Source organism: Neomonachus schauinslandi, chromosome 3 (assembly GCF_002201575.2).
Source record: "Neomonachus schauinslandi chromosome 3, ASM220157v2, whole genome shotgun sequence".
Lineage (NCBI taxonomy): Eukaryota > Metazoa > Chordata > Mammalia > Carnivora > Phocidae > Neomonachus > Neomonachus schauinslandi.
Window position 1 is genome coordinate 114512521 of NC_058405.1, and position 16264 is coordinate 114528784.

Consider the following 16264-nt stretch of genomic DNA (forward strand, 5'->3'; position numbering starts at 1 on the left):
ACCCGACATGGGGCTCTATCCCAGGACCCTGGGATCATGACCTGAGCCGAAGGCAGACGCTTAACCGAATGAGCCACCCAGGCGCCCCAAAGTTTTACCACTTTTTAAAGTGGACCCATTAGGGAACACTTATATATATTATTATCTATTCTCCTTCTCTGTGACTCATTATCCGTCCCTACTGCGAGAGACTTGTTGGGTGTTGTCAGAAGGTAGCTTCAATAATTTCTTAATTATTGGGGTATCTCTGAAAGATCGAAGTGCCTTAGGAATAATTATATATTCTAACGAGGGACTATCTCCTCGGTTATGTTGAGCTAGAACTTCCCAGTACAGAAGGCTGGGACTACGGCACAGCTAACACAGCGCAGGTCTGCACCCGCGAATCCTATCAAGAAAGACTGAAAACGACATCAAAAACTAATGGGGTAATGCACGGTGACTCATGTAACATAATCAAAACAAAACAAAGCAAAACAAGAAAGAAAGACTCAACAGCCACCACGGGCTGAAATTGCTAATGAGATTTCAGGGACGGGAGACAATGTTAATAAACAGAATGCCCTGCCCTTAAGGAACCTCCACTCAAGTGACTGAATCAACACAGACCCTGACATTTACAGAGGCCCATCTTTTGGGCTCTCGGGAAGGCATCTGGTCCTATAGCTGATACGCCCTTAAGTTAGTTTTAAATTACATAAATTGTTTCACGTTTCAATTTAGTCCAACTTGGCTAGCTATCACGTGACCCAACGAGAATTATTAGAACCTCCAGAAATGCCTAGCAGGGAATTTCAACTGTCCTCTTAAAGAGCAAAAGGCTGACTTTTTGTGGTTTCATTTCCTCAAGCTTGAAATGGCCACCAGGATGGGAGTCAGGGGTTCATGGTGGTCCCAGGAGAGTCTGGCTCCTGGGGAAGGGGGGTTGGGGGGCCGAGATTGGGACCCAGGCTGGCTCTTGCAGCCCACACTCACAAATATGCAGTAAGTGCTCTACTAGGTACTGTGGTCTTTACAAAGATGATTAAGACATAGCTGTGGAATTCACAGAGGAGCGAGGGTGATGAAGCCAGGTATATAATACTAATAAGAGGGACATCCTGCAGGAGTCATTTAAAAGACCACTAGAGGGGACATCTCCAGACCTAGAGGTGTACTTTGGGCAGACTGAAGGAAGTAATACACTTTCCACGAGAGCCTAATTTATCCACCAACTACCGCCCTTCCTTCCTTTCCTCCATAGTTATTTAGAAGCCACTCCCATTTGCTCGATGGCACTGGAGTAGCAACTGGAAGATGAACCGGAAAAAAAAAAAAGAAAAAGAGGGGCGCCTGGGTGGCTCAGTCGGTTAAGTGTCTGCCTTCAGCTCAGGTCATGATCCCAGGGTCCTCGGATCGAGCCCCGCATCGGGCTCCCTGCTCGGCGGGGAGCCTGCTTCTCCCTCTCTCTGCTGCTCCCCCTGCTTGTGCTCTATCCCTCTCTCTCTCTCAAATAAATAATAAAATCTTAAAAAAATTTAAAAAAAAAAAAAGAAAAGAAAAAGATCTATCCTGCTTTATGTCACTCTAAACTCTTTGATATTCAAGGACTTAAAGAGTCAATTAATCAAGACAAACCACAGCACGGGTTATCATGAGCCTTAAACTTCACACAGATGTAAAACACATTCATTAATATCTCTAAGGCCAAAGTCACTATTCATTAGGTCTCAGAAGACGAAAGCAAAATAAAACAAGAGCAAGGCTTTCCATCATAAATTATGCATAACCTGATACTACATCAAGTAAAAACCAGTAAATAAGCAATCTCTTTTATCTACAGACAAGCAGGAGACATGTCGTTACGTTGTTCTTCAGCTGTGTAATGACCTTGGCCTCCCTCCGCATGTCTAGCAATTGTTCACAAGCCTTGAAGACAGGAAAGGTGTATTCCTGCCTGAGTCTGACAAACATTAGCATTATTTGTGTTAGATAACCCCTTACTGAAAATTGAACGGAGTTAAAAAGAGCCTTTGATCTTTTAAGAAATTCGTATTTCATGGAGCTAACTGTGTTTGTCATGTTTGGTAAGGAGACAGGGGTGAAGGGGGAATAAATCGCCTTCAAGTCCTAATTTCATAGTGACACATAAGACAAGCAGTCAAGTATAATAGGGAAATGTAAACTAATAAAAACATGCAAGATAATGAAAACGCTACCTTGCTCTCAACCACATCCTCTGCCTTAGTGCATGGAGAAGAGTGGGGTGCTCTATAGAAGGGTCTGATTCTGAAACCTCACAGCACTCAGGCCAGGACTGAGAAAACAGCTAGTGGCTAATACATGCTGATCCATGGACGCACATGCCTTCTGTGACTACCGGGAGGTTTAGTCCTAGGTTGGCGGAGGCCCAGGAACACTCCTCCCTCCCACTGGCCTCCCCAGGACCCGTGACCCAGCCTGCAACAGGCTCCCTTCCTCCTGATCTCCCCCTGGTTCCAGCCTGAGCTTGCTCAGGGCCCTTCTCCACCTACTGAACCTCATGAACCCTCAGAAACTAGGTGTGTTATCTACCACATGCTTACAACTACAGTTTTTATTACTCTGTGCTATCTCTCTGATCACAATTCACTCCTCTCCTCCTGTAACAGTTCTATTTCTAATAAATAACATGACTGCCGAAGCACAGCTTCCTTATTAAAATGGCAATTACTGCATTCATCTCACTATCTAAATTGAGGTCAAATGTAAACCTGTAAACTAAGGCGCAAACTATAGGGGAAATGAAGGAGGGAAAAAAGAAAACACATTCTTGAGAGTAATCAAATATAATTATTTTTAGCTGCACCATTTCTGCCCAAAGGATAAACACAGAGGCTCTTTAGAGGGTATCTTGTTTCTTAAAATGAAAGAAACTCTGAAGCAGGTTCATCATCAAAACTTGTGACATGTATGTGTGGAAATGCTGTTATGGTACTCGAGTGTTTTTTTTTTTTCAATGTTTTAATTACAAAATACATAGCACAGTATTAAGTAGAGTGTTGGGGCTCCCCAGCCAACCCCCCGTGTCTGTTTTACACATGGGCCGGGACTGAACTGGGCCCTTGTCCCCAGCACTTGCCTTTTTTAGGACGCTGTCCAGAGTCTCTGGCCTACTGATGTCAAAGCAAATCAGCACAGCATCTGAATCCGGGTAAGAGAGGGGCCGGACGTTGTCATAGTAAGGAGAACCTGAGAAGAAACAAAGATACACACATTTTCAGATAAAAATTCCATGTATCTGTCATACATGAACTCCACCCCTCTGAATTAGAGCCCTTGAATATCACATGGCCCCATTCCCACCTCTTCTAATTCTTAGAAAAGAATGCAAACCAGCAAAAGCCCAGTGGTAATATATTCAATTTCTACCAGAAGACAACGAAGCCTCACTGGTATCTGTCTCAAATTCAAGGGGAGAAGCCAGGACCTTAAATTGAAATCTGCACAGTCCAGAGTCCCTAACGGCACCTGGGTGATGGGCAGAGTGGAAGCATCAGAGGTCAGGTGGCCTGGGGTGCAAATCCATCTCCAAACCCCTGAAGTCGGGGGCCAAGGTAGATTTAGGACTCTACCTTCATTCTAAAATGAAGATTTTATTTCATTAATTGATTCAATGAACCCGGGATTAAATGAACCCGTGCAGTGACTGGCACTTAGTAAGGGACTGATAAGTATTAACTATGGTTATGGTTGTGATGTTGCTATTATAAACGGAGTGGTAACAGGCACCATAAATGGAGCTACTTCTTGGGAAAGAGCCCAGAACTCCGGATCTCTCTGATAATAGGATGGGATGAGTGGGCGAGGGAGGAAAGGGCCAGCTCTGCAAAGAGAACCCCAGCGAGCACAGAGCCACCCTATGGCACAAAGTTACAAGTTTAGATAAGCCATTGACCTTTGAGCTTGCTTACTTAAACTCACCCCCAAACCCTATATGGACTCTCTTCCTGTTACAACCAAAGAATGTAATAAATGCCATATTGGATGATGTCCCCTTTTTTACACAGTTCCATCTCGGGAGAGGGAAGGATCTCAGCCTGAGTTAAATCCAGGGTACCCAAGAGGTTCAAGTTACCAGCCAATTAATACAACCCCAGAACCATCTCATCGTTTAGAGAATTTCTTCTATTCCTTTAAGAATCCCAAAGGATGGGCAATTACATGAAGCCAATTGTTATAAAATGCTGTGACTATAAAATTAAACCCAGCTTGCCAATGTTATTTGTTCTTTAAGAAAGTCATTTTCCGTATTCCGTATACTGACGTTTCACAGGCCATCACACGAAACTCGTTTCACATGCATACATATTTGAGTCCAGAAGAGGGAAAGAAAATCTAAGCTACCAACTGTTTTGAAACCCAATTTCATTTTGACATCACCTTCCATTTCCAGCAGAAAAACATGACATGCTGTCCCCAGAGAAATCAAAACCTCCATAGTCAAAGTCAGGAGGAGAGAAAGACTGAAGAAGCTCTTAAAATAATCCTTTACGATTCTATCAAAACAACATTTTTCAGGAGGCTGCTCTGAGACCTCTTAAGTTACTATAGTCAGGGTGCATCGTCCCTATTCACAGTATATCTCCGGTCCCCAGCATTCACGACGTGACCCCACGAACACGGTGGCCTTTTCACTAGCTGCTTTCGGGATGGATGTGACAACTTCAAGCTGGCTGTGTCTACAAGCAAGGAAGACAGGAATGTTCTAGGAACCAGAAAGAAATCAAAGCCAGAATTTTTCACGAGCTACAGTAGCGCCCTACACACATCTGGAATCAGGACTCTGGTGTAACAGCGACTGACAACTGAAAGACATTTTCCAAAAGCTTAAAGGGTTTAGAGTTAAAAAAAAAAATCAAATCGTTTTAAATATTAAGGCATACTGGAATGAAGTCGTCTCTGAAAATGACAAGTTGTGACTGCTTTTTCAGCCACTTGAAGAAATCTGAGGTCAAGAGAATAATTCATTAAGCATTCAATAAGCATTTTTGAGAGGTCTCAGAAATGAGATGGCGTATCACTGTTTCTGGGTATTATGGTTATTTCTGTATTTGTTCTGTGAAGTTCCATTGCAACCTCTCTCGTTTCTGGGTCCAAAGTCTAACTTTAACACAGTTTCTTCTGTAAACATTTAGGAAGTCTCTTGCCAAACACAGAGTCAGAAAATTCCAGATTGTAGAGAGGAAATCCAAATACCAGACACGTACACGAGGACTTCCTCTGCTCTTCCAAGTTGGCAAGATAGGACATGACCCCAAGTCCATAAAGTACAGCTCTCCAACAATTCCAGTGGTCAGGAGCCCAACAAGGCTTCAGAGATCTTTCTTGGAAATCACTGACATTACAAAACACAACTAACTCATGGTGGCTACTTTCCAGCCTCAATCAGACCTGAACTTCAGAGAAAAGGCAACTCCGGGTGCCTTCAGGACAGGAGGAGTAAGACCGGATGAGAGCACTCACCACTGGTCTTGGATCTAAGAGTACTCTACATAACAATGGAGACCATCTTTGCCCAATACAAAATTTAGGGAAGACATCTGGGGAATTACCATGGTGCTAAAATAGAATAATTAACACTGGGACTACCAGTAAAATCCAGGAATGGTTTCAGCACTCAGGTCACTATGTGGCTGCAGAGAATACCCCTCCCTCCCTTTGTGGACTGGGCTTCCTTCCCCCACCCAGTTTATGGCCACAAAGAGGATCTGGCTTTGTCTTTAGGCCTCAGTCAAGGCTGGAAACTCCAGCTTACTACTTACAAATGAGCTGCCTTCCGTGCTTAGTAGGTATACCCATATATCTGCAAAATGGAGACACTGCGCTGACTTGAAAATGAAAACAGTTGGCAACTGAAACCAAATTCTTATGGAGGTTTGTTTCTGCTTTTGTTTTTATTTGGTTTAATATTTTGAATGAAAATACATTTGTAGGTAAAGGTTCCTGAGAAGGAAACCACCTTGCTTGGTGAGGTAGAGAGGTAATTTTAAAGAGCTTTAACAAGATCTAATTAGGCATGACACTTTGATCCTGTCTTCCTACTTTTGCTAATGAACGGTGCTTTTAGATCAACAAGTGTCCCAACGGGGTAATAAAACTGATCCCCGCATTTATTAGTTATAAGCGTAATTTGTCTAACCACTAACTACAAGAGTAATTTGTCATTAAAAATAAAAAGGCCATTTGTTCATTTTATTTTTTGATAGGGTTAAGAGGAAAGCTTTTTTTGGATTGAAAAATCCATCTCTATTGTTTTGTAGTAAAGAAAAAAGAGACAATATAGAATTATAGAGAACTGTTCTACCAGGAAAAACTCAGTAACAATTCATCAGCTAAGCAGGGCCTTCAGTTAAAAAAAAAAAAAACCTGCGTAATTTGACAGTGTCCACTCTGTGCTTAAGCACTTTGATTTCTTCCCTATTCTTCCCATAAAGCCTGCGCTACTGCACAAAGGAAGTAAGAAAAGCAAAGCTGGAGAGTGCAGGGTGTAATCACTGGCATGCGTGGGCCAACTCACCAGCCAAGGGAAAATGAAGAGGAATTCCAGGAATGCCCCTGGGAAGTGACAAGCAATGTGGGGAGGCAGAAGAGACACCAGAAAGGAGCCCGGAAGTAAGCCGACCAAACAGACAATGTCTGCCTCTAACTTCTACATCCCTCCAGAAAAGTCTGCAAACATTCCATGAAGCCAAACAGCAAAACACTTAACTTCTGTAGATTTAAGAGATGCACGTGAAAAGCTTCCAGGGTAAGTGTAGGACTGAACCCGACACAAGGAAGGGCGCCCCACATTCTGTAAGTAAGAAAGTACATATGGCCAGTGGTCTATAACCAGGAATGTGCTAGGGCCTCTAATTCAGGTAGTCCAGGTGCTGAGCTTTGCTCAAGTCAAGTACAACTCTTTCTCAGCATGTGGGACAGGCTCCATGCCCATGGGAATTCCCAGATGCTGCATTTCTGTTCCACTCCACGAAACTCTAGGCACACAGCACTATTCCAAAGTCCTTTCTAATTCACCTGTCAGACCATCAGAGGGAAAAGTCTGGGAAACTCTATATTGCAAAGACACAGCTAAAATGTGTCCATCCCCTGCCCAATACATTCAAAAAGTTTTGCTCTGAGTAGACCAGAATCAGTACGCATTTGGGGTTCTCAGAGTTCCTCAAGCTTGGCAAACATCAGCAAAGTTCTAAAAGGCTTTTGAAATTTCAGGTCTAACCATCTTTGTCTTCAAGATCATTAATTCCGGGTGACATCAATTATTTCCAGCCCAAGAATAGTCACAAAGTGCCTCACCCAGAAACTAATTCTGCAGACACATAGCTGCTTGCTTCAGTCATCCTTCCACAAAGATAGAACACACCATATATGTCCATAATTAAATGTATATGTAAGAAGATTCATGCCCAAAAGGGAGGCTTTATGGAACCTTTTGCAAAACCAGTTCAAACACTGAGGCTTTACAGGAGCTTGAGAGCTGCAAACCCTTCTAGTTGAGTATTTCATAAACATAACTTCCTTTTCTTGAATGTGAAATTGAAAAACTTCTCCATCCCGCGTAAGAAATTGCTACCAAGAACAATAAAATTGGGACTACTGCATAATTTTGGCAGAGAAAATATATTAACCTTTGGTATTTTTAGTGGCCAGCAAGAGAACATCTGCACCGAACAGCAGCTAACATGTGAGCCTGTATGAGCTGCCCAGTTATTAGCAGATTCCATTTCCTCATGCCATCTCTACTGAGAATGAAAGCTTCAAATCAGCAATAATCTCAAGAATGTGAATCAAGCCTGGGCAGAACTTTTGTGTCTGGCTTAGTACAAGACTCTGTTGAATTATTTTTTCCCAAATAGTCTGCACTATAAGCGCCCTGCCCATAAAAATGCAACAAACATTCCCAGGGAGGCAATTTCCTTCGTTTCTTTAGAAGTTCAGATTAATAGGAATTATACACAGATTTTATGAAAATTTGAGGGCACTTCTGTGTTGCTATAAAAATACAATCAATATTTTCAATTTCTGGGGGCAATGCAGGTCCATAGTTGGAGAGAAAGTCAAAGAGGCAGAAATGATTGCTATTTTTGAGCTTTAAATAAAGCTTTAGATTTAAACTCCTAATCTTATTTAGATACTTAAAAAAGTATAAGACTCAAAATATTTTACTTAAAGTAGAACCATGGTAGGTCACAGAACTTTAGGGATAAGCACAGACAGGTATTTTCAAAATTACATTATCATTCCGTAATAGATTGAAGATTTTGTCTTTTATATACTAAAGCATCTGATTCCTTGGAGGCGAGTGAATTCACCTTGCCACATGCTGTGTTGTGTCATCAGGCTCATTTTTCAAAACCAACGTGCACAACACCTGATAAAACTTCTGAGGCAGCTTACATTCCATGCCAATGAAATTTCTATTTTGTCAAGGGGGTCTCTGAGTAAAGTTGCCAATATATAGTAACCGAGATGTTTAAAGGGCCTCAGAAAATGGCTAAGGCACAACTGATTCATTTGGCACAGCCCAACAGGCACCATGAGCTAATTGGAGAAACCACTGGTCCTTGGTGTCATATCTACGTGCAGGAACTGGGTTAATGAGGAAACATCTGGTTGTTTCAGGTGGTGTCTGAATAACCAATCTGGACACCTCACTGAAATGCGCAACTTAGCAAGAAACCAGACTGGGGGGGAAAACATGAGTAAATGAGATTTTTAAAAAGGTCTAGAGATAGATACGGACTTAGAAAGGGAATTTATACCTTTTTTTTTTTTTTTTAATGCATGGTGGACAAATCTCCAAGTATAGTTTTATATGTTGCTTATTGAAAATCACCATGCAAATTCAGAGGCCTGTTTTGCCTTAATCTTATCTCTTACAGAGTTTCAGGGTGAACACTGAGTTGAGCCTGGTTTTGAAAGTCTAAGCTTCTAGGGATCATTACCACCTTAAAAACTAACTGGTTTTCTGCAATTTTGCCCTCGATATTCACATCACAAGTCTTCCTGCTTCTCTGGCTTCTTTGTAAATTCTTGCCCTCTTCCTTTCTCTAATGAGATTAATTTAAGTGAGAATTCTTCAACTTTCAGAATCTTGTTTTCACTGAGAGCCATTAAATGTAGGCACGTTTTCAAGAGCGAGGGATGTTAAAGACTTCTTAAGAACTGAGTCAACTTCTAGAAATAAGGGAGGAATTGTGGTTTCATTGAGGATGAGTCACCAGTCAGGGGGCGGGCTGGCACTGTGGCCTTCAACTCTTCTTTGGATCTTCTTTCTGTGGGGTGAATCGGGCTTTAGAATCTCTGGACTCACCCTCCTATAAACAAGGACTAAGGTACCAGGGGGGGGGGCGGGGGGGGGGTGGGTGGGGAGCAATGAGTACCTTGAGGGCAGGAACTGCTTTGCCCCCTCCCCCGCCTCCCCTGCTCCCACAGCATCTAGCAGAATTCCTGCACACAGAGTACCTTAAAAAACACTTACTGGTTTTCTAATCATTTCCATAGGTCTTGCCTTGATATGTTAATTTACATGTTAAATTACAAAAAAAGGGACAGTGAACTCTTTTGAAGCTGCTTTTCTGGATTAATTACACACTAATCCCCAACACTGCTGAAACACTTCTACCCCTGTTAATATTTCACTTCAGCGCTTGTCAGGAAGACCATTCTTCAAATGTGACGGATAAGGTACAAATATAATATGCATTGACTTCTGTTTGTATAGGAGTTTGTCCTCAAAGACGGGCCAAGGGTAATTGAGATTTTTCTTTTTTCCCTTTTCCTTTAAGTGTAAGATTTGAAGAATACTACCTTCTCTGTTAATCATGCTAAAACCAGCGCAGGAAGTGCTAACTTCAGCTCCCATGGACTAAAAGCAGCTTGTATCATGACAAGATTCAAAGGAGTGTTCATGAGGCGAGAGCATAGTTATTGTGGGGGAATTTTAGCAGCTGAATTGAGTATTTTAGAACTAATAATATGCCTTAAATAAAATGTGCATTAACTTGCACTGGTTAAAGGCTGGCATGAATCATTATTACTCCCTAAATCACGTGTGCTGAAATTACACCGCAATCAAATCACTTGGGAGAAGATACGGCGATCGGATCCTAAGTGACTAAGTTCCTATTATTAGTAGGCATTTGGCTTCATGCTGCAAATTGCTTCTGTGCTTGGCAAATGTGGCACATTCTGAAACACAAGATATTAGAACTACTTTGGGCTCACTTATCACTTCAAACTGTTGAAACCATTACCCATTGCTTTGCAGGAACTCACTGAGTGAATCTGAAAGTCATTAGGAGCATTTCTGCAACTAGAAATAAAATGCTCACCTCATCAATGAAAAGGCAGTGTTTCTCATTAAAGCCCAGAATATGATGGATCTGCATCCAAAGACTACCTTTAAATATCCCCGCTTTTAGAGGATTTACGGTGGCATTATTTAAAAGAAGGTTTTGCGGGGCGCCTGGGTGGCTCAGTCGTTAAAGCGTCTGCCTTCAGCTCAGGTCATGATCCCAGCGTCCTGGGATCTAGCCCCGCATCAGGCTCTCTGCTCGGCGGGAAGCCTGCTTCTCCCTCTCCCACTCCCCCTGCTTGTGTTCCCTCTTTCGCTGTGTTTCTCTCTGTCAAATAAATAAAATTAAAAAATAAATAAATAAATAAATAAATAAAAGAAGGTTTTGTTTACTTTGCGGGGGTGGCTGGAATAACTTCAAGAAGCTCTAAGAAATTTGGTGGCAAACTGCCATTTGTGGTTGCTTTAACCGGTGTGTGCCTTGAGGATGTGAAGGAGGAAGTGCTTCCTACCTGAGGAAGACCTAAAGAAGGCATCAGCACTAGGGACTCCGGACTAGGGAAAGAACGGGACAAAATGAGCTCAACACAGGTCGCCTAGCAGCGACACTAGGCAGGGAGCGCTTCTTTCTCCCCACTCCCTGCCCCATCAGGGCTATATGACTCTCAGGGGCAAGACTATAAATTAACACTGCATCTCGAAGGCCTAGCAGAGGGCCTGTTCATAGTAGATGTGAAACGAAAGGAGGGGGAGAGAGAGACAGAGTGGAAAGAACTGTTAAGTACTGTGCCTCAAAAAGTGGGGGATGAATTCTCTTCTCTTGGTACAAAGAGGCCCCACATATCCTAATTCCACCTGATGTGCTTTCCTATACCCAAAGTAGCAATTTTGCCTATGCATCATTGCATGACTGCTGGAGGGAGAAGGAGACCCCCGATGAGAAGCTGTCCAAGCACAGAAGCCACATAAGACAACTACTTCTGTCTCCTAAATGTCTGCCCCTCTGCCCAGAGGCTAGACAGGATGCGCATACCATGCAAAGGACAACATTTATGCCATCTCTCTTCCTACCTAAGAGAAGTGAGGCATACCTCATTTTTCTTATTAATCGTTAACTTTCACAGAGTTCTAAAAGGGGGTTAAAACCTGACATTTAGGACTTTAGAGACTGGCTGGAATGTTCTCTCCAGAGTTAAACTGACAGCAGTTGGAAAAAATAAACGTATCAAGAGTCATCAGGCATATGCAATTATTTTCACAACCTGAACTAAACAAATGTCTTAGTGGGCAAAGAAAATGTCAAATATTTGTCAAAAAATAATGCTGTTCAGAAATCTGTTATGAAAACCTTGAGATGAAGTAGAAAAATGTTCGGTACTTGATATGATTATCATATCTGCATCATAGCTGACGCAATGGCTCTTACTAGATGTTTTTCACTCATGGATGATAAACCATTTTTGGTGGAAACCAATCTATTCTTAGAATTTAACAAGTGCTTGGTGACCGTGCTTAATTAACGAACATTTCACCTCACAAACAGCATAATAGGATTCTAAATTCCCTTATGCCTTTTTTTTTTTTCCCATTTGTATAAATCTAAAATCCAACTAAGATTTCATTACCGGATAATTTCTGCAGTATGATGTTTTCACGGTTTTTTCAAACCTTTATATTTTAGTTAAACATGCATAGGTTTTGTTTCATTAAATAAAAATACCAGTGATTATTTCACTGCAGACTTCATTTCAGGTGACTATCTTTAATCTGATGAAAGGCAGTGTTTATAAAGTTGCCATTCTTTGTGCACAGGTAATTCAGTGGTAATAAATGTCAGGGAATCTTATCTCCTTGGAAACTATGCATATGATTATTCATTGGTTCATTTAACAGATTCTACTCGGTGACTACTGTGTGCAAGGCATGATGTTACGCGTGCAGGGACTACAAACTCTCAGGCATGGATTAAATATTTGAGAATATCTGAAGTGCTTTTATCTGCACACGTGAAGCATAGCCTCCAACTGCAAACTGGCCACATTTTGTTTTTCTAGCCTTTGAAAAAACAACGTGCCTTTTCTCTCCTAAAAAAAGCCAACTTAGCCCTTTGGTCGCTGAATCTAAAATCTCCATTGGTGGTCCTGTGACTCATGAAGCAGAACACAGGGGAAGCATAACCCAGCATTCCTGTAAGCCCAGCCATGCCCCCTCCCTACCCAAGTGAGTCTCCTTCCTAAATCCACCAGGAAGGGGTGGCACTGTTCAGAACCTGGCTTGCAGGGTAGTGGTGAAAACCCCAGCATGGGATGACAGATCCACTGGGACTCAGAGCTGAAGCCCACAGAGGTCCTGAGAAACAAAAGGACTTGCCTGCCTGGTGTACTAAGGCCAAGAAGCATAGAGCTGGGAGAGATCCTGCACCTTGTCTAGCTCTTATCTTTTTTTCAGATGATGAGATGAGACTCAGGGAGGTAGGGATTTGCACACAGAAATCCCTGGTAACCAGTAGTTAAGATCTAAACACGGGTTTTTATCAACACTGGATCAGAATTACAGACCCCATGCCTACATAATTCTCATCATGCATTAGGTCCAAACAGGCTGGGGGAGGGTTAAGTACTGACCCTAATTATTGGTACCATACCAGGGGTCCTGCACTCCAGGCATAATAAATATCATGATGTGTCTGGGAATTAAGGCCCATTAAGTACTAGGCTGTGTAACAATTCCGGTAACAGGAACTACTGAAATAAGAAAACACTTCCATTCTGTCTATCCACACTTTCCCTGTAGTCGTGAGACTGTGCGTGCACACCCCGGTACAAAACACCGTGAGGTTCTGGTTCTGCTGCCCCTGGCCAAGCTTGAGGAAGGGCCTGCCTCTCCAGAGGGAAACAAAATCAGCGCCTCCCACTGCAACACTATGAGCATCTGGCACCGGCCGTGGAGAGGCGCTCGTGCGAGACTTCTCGTTTGCCTTTGTGCAGGGACTGCCTCTGGCGACCCTGTCAGTCTGGTCCCTTCCTTGTGCTCCCTAATCTCCTGTGTCCCCCGGGGGCTCCGGAGGTTAAAACCAAGGGCTGCGGGAAGCTCGCACAGTCCAGAAGCACCTCCACGAGGCCACTCCCAGCTGGGCGCAGGTCCACCTCGGGGGCCTCCCTGCCTGAGAGCAACGCCTGCGTGTTGGCACTTGCGCGCTCCTCCTCGCTAGTTTCACCCGGGATTTGGCTCGGTTCACCCGCAGCAGCCCAACTCCTTGCCCCGCTCCCAGACCGAAAGGCAGGGGCCTTCACCCGGCCTTCCCGGTGGCTCCTCCTCCTCCAGAGGCGACACCCTTCTGGGAAACGGCATTCTTCCCCTCCCCGCTCCGACCCTCCCAGCACCGCAGGGGGTGTGCGTGTGTTGGGGGTGGGGGGACGGGTACCAGCCCGAGATTCCAGGGAGCCTCCCGCCCTCAACCGCGCCTGACCCAGCCCAGATCCCTAATAGCCGCGTGTTGGGAGCCTCCCCCGCGGGGTACCGGTCCCCTCTACCACCGCACGCCAGGTAGGTGGGTGGGCGCAGAGAAGGCGATAACCCGGCCTTGAACCCCAGACCCTGGAAAATAATTCACCACGACGCCAATAATTCAACTGGACAGGAAGGTCAAAGGCGAAGAGCGCTGACCGCGGCCTTGTAGGCTGTGGGAGGGTGATGCAATGGGGGGGTCAGGCGGGAACGGCGAGGGCCGGGGTGGGGGGGGTGCGGCGTGATCACTGGGGGCTGCCGAGGGGTGTCGGATCTGTAGATCCGCACCGAGGCTGCGCGGGCGGCTGGCGGCAGGAGACGGGGGCCGGCGACCGCTCTGCCGGGTGCTGCCCGCGCCACCAGCGCATTCCTGGCTGTAGGCGTCACGGGCGCCGCGGCCGCTTGCGCTCACATTGCTCTCCCCCAAGCGCTGAATACACACGTAACTGCATCGCTTCGGGGATTTTCTCCCACCTCCCACCACTCCCGCTGCGCTCCCCGACTCTCCGACAATCATGAGGTTAGCTCCTGGAGGGGCGCCCGCCGCGAGCAAGGTAGTTCTGAGGCGGCGTATGCATCCCCCCGCCACTCCACATCGGGCCACCTCGGCCGCCCACAGACGACTCGGGAACGACCCTCCCTCCCCCCGGGCCAGCCGCTCCCCGGCCACCTGGCTACAAGCGGTTCCTCTGCGGGGTCACCCGGCGGGCACACAGCGCCCTTCTCCCCCCACTCCCATTCCCCTCTACCCATCATCGTCCCCCACCCCCACCCATCAGGGACAAAATGTTCACCCACCCTCGGAAGAGGCAAAGTTAACCCAGGGGCGCAGAGTGCGCTGGTGGTGCGCGGCTGGGTGCTTGGGAGCGTGCCACGCGCGGGGTCCCGAGACCCGCCACGCACCCTGGTGCTGCTGGAAACCCGCCCCAAGCGCCACGCGGTCCGACGACTCTCTTACCCGAAGTGTCCCACAGGCTCAACTCTATTCTTTGTGTGTCGATTTCAAAACTGGCCGTGTAATTCTCAAACACTGTAGGGACGTAATTCTGGACAAACAAAATGGACAGAGGAAGGAGAGAGGGCAAAGAGGTTATCTAAAATGCACGACACCCGCACAACACCCTCTGAAAATCGCTTCCTCACTCCCCAATTAAAAAAAAAAAAAAAAGCCGCACACACTGGACACGCGGACCCTTTCCGAAACGCCAGACTCAACACCCGCACCACCCTGCTCTCCAAGACCTGAGGATCCAAACCTCCCAACCCGGGGTTCCGCACACAGGACCGAACAAGTTTCAGAGGCTAACAGCAGAATGTGCAGACGCGTCCCCTGAACGCTTCCAGCTCACTTTCCCTTTCCCGGCAGTCTCACCAGGGGGGAAGTAGTAAGAAAGACTGCTTAGAAAAAGAAAATCGGGTGAAGGGGGGAAAGCGAGGAGAAGCCCAACCCGAGACGGGGGGATTCCCGCAGGCCGACCCCCTCCCTCGTCCGAGCCCCGGCCGGCCACACTCACCTCGGGGAAGCAGTCTTTGGCGAAGACATGCAGCAGCGCAGTTTTCCCACACTGACTGTCTCCCACTACTACTATCTTGCATTTCACGTTCTGATTAGGATCCATGATAGATTTACTAGATAATTTCTGGCTGGCTCTTCTCTCCTTCATTGATCTTGCCTTATTTTCTCTTGGAACAGGAATTTTCTCTTAAGAGGAAAAAATATATATTTCTCTATAAAAAGCAGATATAAAAATACAACGCAAAGCTGGTGGGAACTCCTGGAGCGCAGCGCAGCCGAGGGGCTAGAGGAGCCAGGCTCGTTACTCCCCTCCAAGTTTTATGCCTGACTCCACACGGCGCTTCCCAAGTCCAATTCCGATCCGACTGCTTTGTTTCACGCTCTCTGCGCGGCTTTATACGCCCGGCCTTCCAATCCTCTTTCTCAATGAGAGAAGGAAACTGATCCGCCTCCTCCCCTTTTATGGAGCCTGGGAGCAAGCGCGGTCTCGTTACTTGCCGAAAATGTAAACAGTGCGCCCTCTAGGGTGACCGTGTGGGATCTATTTCCAGACTAAGTCTCTGGGACAACTTGAACACCCCAACTATGCTTTGCTGATGGATGGGACTGTACAAGTCCAGGAGGAGGTGGGAAACGGAACGTCTGTGCATATTGATTTTTATTAGGATTCCTTTAAAAACCTTTTAATAGAGGCTGATTTACGTAATCCTCATGAACATTTGTAAAAGCAAAAACATTTCTCACCCAAGTTGAAACATAGTTAAAAAAAAAAAACAGGAAGCAGATCTTGGGTTGGGAAGGGTTAAGTGGCTGTATGATAGGAAGCAGATCTTGGGTTGGGAAGGGTTAAGTGGTTGTATTTATTTATTTTATTTTATTTTTTTAGAAAGAAATGGTTTGTATCACGTATATAGGCCATGGAA

At 45.2% G+C, this 16264-nt stretch overlaps 1 protein-coding gene across 1 annotated transcript in view; it reads right to left on the reverse strand.

Annotated features, from left to right (window-relative positions):
* RND3 (Rho family GTPase 3) overlaps positions 1-15695 on the reverse strand; it is a 19693-nt gene extending 3998 nt beyond the window's left edge. The window contains exons 1-3 of the mRNA XM_021702804.1: positions 15340-15695; positions 14784-14871; positions 3101-3210 (exon numbers count right to left, since the gene is read on the reverse strand). Coding sequence (XP_021558479.1) covers positions 3101-3210; positions 14784-14871; positions 15340-15489 — 348 coding nt within the window. The 5' untranslated portion in view covers positions 15490-15695. The remainder of the gene's footprint in view (positions 1-3100; positions 3211-14783; positions 14872-15339) is intronic.
* Between the last annotated feature and the right edge of the window lie 569 nt (positions 15696-16264).